The 7,381-nt window shown below is 24.2% G+C and overlaps 3 protein-coding genes across 3 annotated transcripts in view; 2 read left to right on the forward strand and 1 right to left on the reverse strand.

The window, feature by feature from the left end:
• Phum_PHUM338290 (uncharacterized protein) overlaps positions 1-2,511 on the forward strand; it is a gene marked incomplete at both ends in the record, with an annotated part of 2,589 nt that extends 78 nt beyond the window's left edge. Inside the window, 8 exons of the mRNA XM_002427676.1 lie at positions 40-322; positions 405-642; positions 713-1,005; positions 1,077-1,263; positions 1,350-1,549; positions 1,642-1,946; positions 2,244-2,344; positions 2,432-2,511. Of these exons, the coding sequence (XP_002427721.1) occupies positions 40-322; positions 405-642; positions 713-1,005; positions 1,077-1,263; positions 1,350-1,549; positions 1,642-1,946; positions 2,244-2,344; positions 2,432-2,511 (1,687 nt within the window). The remainder of the gene's footprint in view (positions 1-39; positions 323-404; positions 643-712; positions 1,006-1,076; positions 1,264-1,349; positions 1,550-1,641; positions 1,947-2,243; positions 2,345-2,431) is intronic.
• A 727-nt stretch (positions 2,512-3,238) lies between these two features.
• Positions 3,239-4,651, reverse strand: Phum_PHUM338300 (zinc finger protein, putative; the record flags this gene model as incomplete). Its single annotated transcript, XM_002427677.1, has 2 exons — positions 3,239-3,291; positions 3,403-4,651. 2 exons carry the CDS (start codon positions 4,649-4,651, stop codon positions 3,239-3,241), a joined length of 1,302 nt encoding a protein of 433 aa, XP_002427722.1.
• Positions 4,652-5,673: 1,022 nt separating this feature from the next.
• Positions 5,674-7,381, forward strand: part of Phum_PHUM338310 (Nicotinamidase, putative) — a gene marked incomplete at both ends in the record, with an annotated part of 5,126 nt that continues 3,418 nt past the window's right edge. Inside the window, 2 exons of the mRNA XM_002427678.1 lie at positions 5,674-5,765; positions 6,522-6,708. Of these exons, the coding sequence (XP_002427723.1) occupies positions 5,674-5,765; positions 6,522-6,708 (279 nt within the window). The remainder of the gene's footprint in view (positions 5,766-6,521; positions 6,709-7,381) is intronic.

Here is a 7,381-nt window from a genome sequence, read left to right on the forward strand (position 1 = left end):
TGTTTTTTTTATTATTATTTGCTCTTGTACTTTTTATAGGCAAAGTCAGAGTGTAGAAAGGCCGTCTAGAATACCTCTAAGATCATCCAGTCAATCTGGAAGAGATAGAGGTATACCACAAAATCAAAACAAACAAAGAAGTAAATCACAAGCTACATTAGGTTCATCAGAAACCCCCTTAAATCATGGAAAATTTACACCTCAAATTGGATCCAGGATGACATCAGGAGCATCATCCAATGCATCCAGCAAGAAACCAACCTATTATAAAGATCCTAGAAATTTACAGGATAAAGAATTCCAAAGAGAAGCTTCGCAATTAGTAAGTATTTTTCACATACTGAATTTTTATAATTATATTTAAATATTTTTATTTTTTTATATAATTCAATTATAATATGTAGGTTCAACATTATTTCAAAGAAAAAAGCCCTGAAGTTTTGATAAATTCCTCTGAAATCAAACCAATGACTATTAAAATGTTTATCGCTATGATCAATCATCTATTCGAAGTTCTTGGCATTCTCGATAAAGGAATTGAGCCTGTCAGATTTGCTGCGAGTACATTCGAAAAAGAGCTGCCATATTGGATGAAGAAATTAGAATATCCTGGTTTGATTACGAAAGCCTGGCTGCAAACTGGTAAATAAACCGTTTTATATATATATTTAATATAAAGTGTGCATATTTCTAAAAAATTTTATTTTTGTAGTAAATGTTCCTCAATATTGGCCTCATGTTGTCGGACTTCTTTCTTGGCTTGTGAAACTTTGTTCTGCTAATTCGTTATTTAATATGGAAGAACAATTAAATTTTCCAGAAGAGTATTTGAGTCAATGGTGGGGTACATTTTTTTTTATGAAAAGCATGGAAGCTTTTCGATATTACAATGAAGGAAAAGAAGATGAATATAAAGAACTTTGCGTTGAAGTTATCACTAAACTTCACGAATTGAATGGAGTTAGTGACGATATTATGAATGAACTACAGGCAGAAATAAATGAAGTAAATAACTATTAGTTTTATCCGAAAACATATTAGAAATTCATTATTAAAAAAAAAAACTTACTTTGCAGTTAGAAGAAAATGTAAAAGATCCAGTTTTATTAGCTGATAAAGATGCTCATGACGAATTGGAAGAACATTTAAGAGTTCTCGATTCTCAGCATCAAAAATTACTAGAAGATGTTGAAAAAGAAAAAATTTACATTGATGAACTTGAAAACAAAACGGTCAAAAGTAAAAAAAATTGCGTTAACATAAGTAAGTTGAAATATTTAATTGCAAATTTTTTATTATAATATATATACTTGATAATTAATATTTAAAAATGTTAATTTTAGAGGAAGAAATAGAGAATACTAAAAATGAAACGGAAAAATTAAAAACAGTTGTTGCTACCCAGTCTTTTTCAGTAAACGATATTGCAGACATTCAAAAAAAAACTGGATACCTCGACAAAGAGATAAAATGCTTGGAAAAAGAATGTGAAGATTATTCACAACTTTTAAGTAGATATGATGTAGAAGCACTCGGTGTGAGAGATAAGGTACTTACTTACTTTAAATTTAAAACATTTAATTTTATTTATTAATCATTTATAATAATAATGTATTTTTTTTTTTTTTTTTTTTTAATCAGATTTTGCAAAGTTCTCATGCTTTTAATAGAAATATAATTCAATTGGAACAAATAATTGTCGAATTGAAAAAATTTCACATTCATATCGATTTAGAAAGTGAAAATGCAGTTAATTTTATGGAAGAAATGGTTAAATCTTTAGAAAAACTAAAAACTGAATACGTGGAAAGAAATTCAAAATTGGAAGAAGATTTAATAGAATCAGAAACGAATATAGCTAATAAAAAGAAAAAATTAAAAGAACTACAAAATGCTATTAGAAACGAAGAAATCAAAAAAGAAGCTAATCAATTGGAAAATGCAAAGTTGCAAAAATCATACGACGAAGTAAATAATGTTTTTTATTTTTAATAAAATTTTATTTATTTATTTATTTATTGATATTATTATTATTTTTTTTTTTTTTAACAGAAAATTGAAGCTCTGAATGAAGAATCTAAAAAATGGCATAAAAAAATTACCATAACTCAAGATAAAATGAAAAACATGAGCGATTTAAAAAATGAAAAACAAGAATTGGAAACAAAGTAATTTTCAATAAATTTTTTTTTTTTTTATATAATAAATGTAGTGCTTAAATGTCATACCATTTATTATTTCAGGTATGAAACATTGACGAAAAATTTTGAAAAGAAAGAAAAATATTGGCTCGATTTTTGGAGTAACGTCGAAGACAAATGGCGAGCCATTCCCGATACTTTAGGTATTAATTCCTTTCATATAACTCGAGTTGTACCTGAAACTTTTTAAATGAATAAATAATAAAAAAATTATTTTATTTTGTTTACAGAATCGTTATTGGAAACTGTTAATAAACAAAATAATGAATTAGAAGAAGTTATCAAAAGAGAAAAATTAATACAAAAATGAAATTTTTGTTTATTTGCTTCTTTTACTTTAAAATATTTCTTTTAAGATTTTATCTGTCGATAAAATGTAATTTAAAATCGTGGAATGAGTTTTGAAAAACAATTTAAGTACTAAAAAAAATTAATTCAATAATTTTAAGCTATATTTAATTAAATTAATAATAATAATAATAATAATAATAATAATAATAATAATAAAACAATTAAAAAAATAAAACAATAGCATTTAACATTAGATCGATAAGCTTAACAATATACAATTCAACTAATTTTATTTAAACGTGCCTAATAATAACTTAATAAACACTTCAATAGTCTATTAAAAAAAAATTAAATAAATTGTATATAGAAAAAGATTTTTTTTTTTCGTTTTTTCATCAATAATCAATTTTAAATTTTTTTATAAATTATATAAATATTTAAATTTTAATATCAAATAATATAGTTAGTAAATCATTTTTAAAGCTTATATTTTTTTTTTAAATATCATTTTTTTTATAAAATAAAAAAAATAAAAAATTAATTATATAATTAATTTGTATAAGTTTATTTAAAAAAATTCTTTTAAAAAATAAATTCATTTAAAATATAAAAAAAAACTTGATTAAACAATGGAAAATATTTTCCTTTTTTTTTTTTTTTATTACTGTAATCGGTGAGATCAAATAATAATTGAGGTTATAATCGATAATCACATGATAAATTAATTTTTATTCCTGCATAATAAGTTAAAGGGAAGCTAATTCTATTTCTGCTTGATTTTTTCCACCTATTATGAAATCTTAACGAATTAATAAATATCTATGATTATTTATATTGTGCTCTCAACAATAGAATTGTTGCTCGAATAATTGTTGCTCTGGTTCGGTTGCAGCGGTAGCAATAAATGTACCATTTTCAAAATCAATTTCCCTCAGTTCTTGCACAACAACTGGCTCTGATACATTTTGCATTTGCACAAACCTGTAAACTGTTTGATCTTGTGCTCTTCTCGGAATTATTCTGTGCACTACAACTCTTTTATTTAATTGAGAATCATTTTTGTTAACTTTTTTCTGTAGTAAATCAGTATCTGTCGAAGCTTCAGTAGTGAGTTTTTCATCGATAAAAATAGGCTCATCTTCTCCTCTGTCATCGACTTCATTAACTACAGTATCTAATTCTACAATATCTAAAGTTGGTTGTACTTGATTTTGGTTACTAGCTTTTGCAGCAGCTTCTTCCAAGAGTAGAGTTTTACACCTGTGATTCATCAAGTGTTTTTCTTTGGAAAAAGAAAATCCACAGTGTGAACAACTCTGTTTAATATGAGGACCAGGAAATCGTTTTTTGTGTGCCTCATATCCAGCTTTGTTAACAAATGTACCATTACATCCATCACAGGAATATTTTTTTTGAATGACAATATTATGAGTTTTCATGTGACTTTTATAATTTGCTTTTAATATAAATGTTTCTGTGCACACTTCACAAACAAATTTAATAACACCTGGATGTTTTGTACCTAAATGATAAGTGTATTTGGATTTTGTCGGAAACCAAACAGTTTTAGGACATTCCGTACATTCAAATCTTTTTACTTCATTTTTAGAAGTATCATGCACTGTTTCCATATGTTGTCTATGTTTTTCAATACTGTTATAAACTTTTGGTGATCCTTCTTTAGCACACAATTCACAGGCAAATTTTTTTTTCGATCTTTTACAAGAATCATCTGCGTCCTCTTTTGTAATTTTATGCTCTGAGCAAAATTTACAATTTTGACATTGTTGTTCTGAGGTATTATTACATTTTGAACTACCAGAATCTATAGATTGACATTTCATGTTGTCATTATTATCCTCGTTAGCATTTAAAATAGATGATGATTCTTCTTGAGCAGTTGTATTTACGTTATCATCAGCACTCAATTCATTATTTTTATTGGAAACTTTGTCTTCAAAATCTTTTTTTTGTTTTACTTTTGCATTTTTTACTCTTTTTCCATACATTCTTTCAACTTTTGAAACTTTATTTGAAACACTTGATTCTTTTTTTTCATTTATTACTATATTTCTTTTAATTGACTGTTTTCTTTTTCTTTTAGAACTACCAGTAGGCTGTTTACTGGGATTATCGTTCGTTGATTCAGAATCGGGCATTGTGCCCTTACTGAAAAGATAAAAAAAAATTATATAAACAAAATAATCAACAAAAAAAATAAAGAGAATAAAAGAGAAAATAAAATTAAGAGAAAAACTTCTAATCAAAGTTATTATTAATAGAAAATAAAAAATAAAAACAAACTTAAAATGAACTTTAAACAATTTAAAATGGACAAATTACCGGTAAGTGGCGCTGAAATACTGGTTTCAATATGGCAGATAATTTTTTTTTAATTAAAAAGATGCTCAGTAAAAATGATTTATTGTAAATGTATATGACACTTGAAAGAATGATAAAAAATTCCAGTCAATATTTTGCTGTAAAACTTATATTTTTAAACTTAATTAGTGAGTATTAGTAATTTTCTTATATTATTTTACCCTTAAAAAAAAATTTGAAGTTCATTTCGTGTGATGTATAACATGGCATTTTTTTTCTTTAATTAATTAACCATCGTTGTTTGTAAATGCCACGTATAAATTTCTAATATTTTAATAAACGTTTTACTTACTATTCACGTTAATCTTTTATAGGAATTGATAAGAAAAATAATTTGAAAAATTGTGAAAAAGTTTTTGTAAATATCACCACTCCTTTTCTCACTTCGATTGACCACCATATTATGGCCTGTGCAATGCATAAAAAACGATAGACCAATCAAATTTAAAAACGAAATGTAATTTTGTGTCACGTGATTCTTTTGAATTTTACTGTTTCATTAAAACTTACAGAGTACATGTTTTTTTTTTTTTTTTTTTTTTCCTTTCTTTCTCAAGCTTTATTTGTTTTATAATTGAGAACTAACAATTTTAGTGAACGGAATTTTAATTGTAGTTAAACCTCATCACAGTGTTAATGTATTTAGTTTTATATAGTTTGTATTTTTGCATATTTTTTAAAAACCTATCTTTAGGTTTAAAAATCGTCAACGGTTTAACCGTAAATTATGTACCAATCAGTGCCTATCACAAATGGAGTCCATTCGAAGAGAAGTAAAAAGAAAATTCAGTCAGGGTCTATGGATCCTACTGAAAAGATTAACTCTGTCCTAGTGAATGTGGTGGAAAGTGATAGTATGGATGCTTGCTTTACTGCTTTTGATAAAAATGGGTTTGTACAACTTACATATACTTATACATATGTACATACATATTATAACTTGAATTATTTATTGATTTGTTGATGTATGTTGCTTGATTGCATTATGAATTTTTTTTTTTTTTTTATAAAACACAAAAAAACAAAATGATTAAAGTAATTAATAAAAAACATAATTAAAACATAATTAAATATTGTTAATTTAAGTGTAAATAACACAGACTTAGTAATATAACTTTCTTGTGTACATATAAGTATATTATTAACTTTTTCAATGTATTATTAATCTTTTCATTTAATTTTCAACAGTCAATCCAAGGTAATTGATTTAGAAAATAATAATAATAATGTTCATCATCTAGTACTAAAAGTAGAAGACAATTTCAAGAAAACAAATTTCATTGTAAAAAAAAAAAAAAAAATTATTGATTACTGGTTAAAAAAATACTTTATTCCAAAATGATCTATTTATAAATTTAAATAATCAATCAATTTATTTATTAATAGATTCAGAATAATATTTATATAATTTATTATTATTATTATTAAATCAACAGTAAAACAAATCAACAGTATTATTATTAAATCAATCAACAGTAGTAAACAATTATTTTTTTTATTTTATTTTAATGTCCTTTAGAAAATAAATAAATAAATTATTGCTTAATATATTTTTTTGACCCTTGATTTATATTATTTTATATAATTTATTTTATTAGAAAAAAAAACTTTTATGGTTTTGTTTTTTGTTTTTTTTTTTTTTTTTAGTGATGGATCCCTTGATATGAAAGAATTTAATTCACTTTGTCGAGCTTTGTTTCGAAATGATCGTGGTAAAATATACGCTTTAGATTCGGAAAAACTTCGAGATATATTCGAGGTTTTCGATCATAATGGAGATGGTTTGATAGATAGAAATGAATTTGTTAAATGCTGGAATCACTGGATAAAAATAGTAAGTCGTACTAATGAAACTTTTGTCTTTGTCAAACACTTTTGATCACATTAAACCATCAAAACCGAAGAAAATTTTCTTTTCTTTTTGTGTTAAGGTTGCCGAACAGTTTTCACAAAGATTGCCGAACAAATTTTTAACACATACCACCATATTATTTTTAAACAAAACTTTATGAAACCAATAAATAATTACAACACGTTAAAGTTATTTCTATAAAACGTTAAAATTCACAATAAAATCATTCAATAAAAAAAAATTGAATTTGTCAATACTATTTTTTCGAGTTATTTTTAAAATTATTATTATTAATTTTTATTAAGAGTTAATGGGAATTTTAAAAATTTGGCAATGAGTTAGTATTATAACCTTGAATAATTTTTTAATTTAATCAGTATATATATTTTTCATTTTTAAATCAGTTAAATTTCGCGTTTGTTATTTTCAAAACAAAATTTTTTTTTTTTTTTTTTTTTTTTTTTACATGATCAATTAAATTGATTTTTTTTTTTCTCGATTATTACACGAAAATATCGAAAGATATCGAATCGTTATCGATTAAGATTTGGAAAAAATAAAAAAAGTCGTAAAAAAATTTCAAACGATATCATTTTAATTAGTTTATTGACCAAAATAAAAATTTTGTTTACATTTAAATTATGTATATAAAATT

Source organism: Pediculus humanus, genomic scaffold (assembly GCF_000006295.1).
Source record: "Pediculus humanus corporis 1103172107745 genomic scaffold, whole genome shotgun sequence".
In the NCBI taxonomy this organism is placed as follows: Eukaryota; Metazoa; Arthropoda; class Insecta; order Psocodea; family Pediculidae; genus Pediculus; species Pediculus humanus.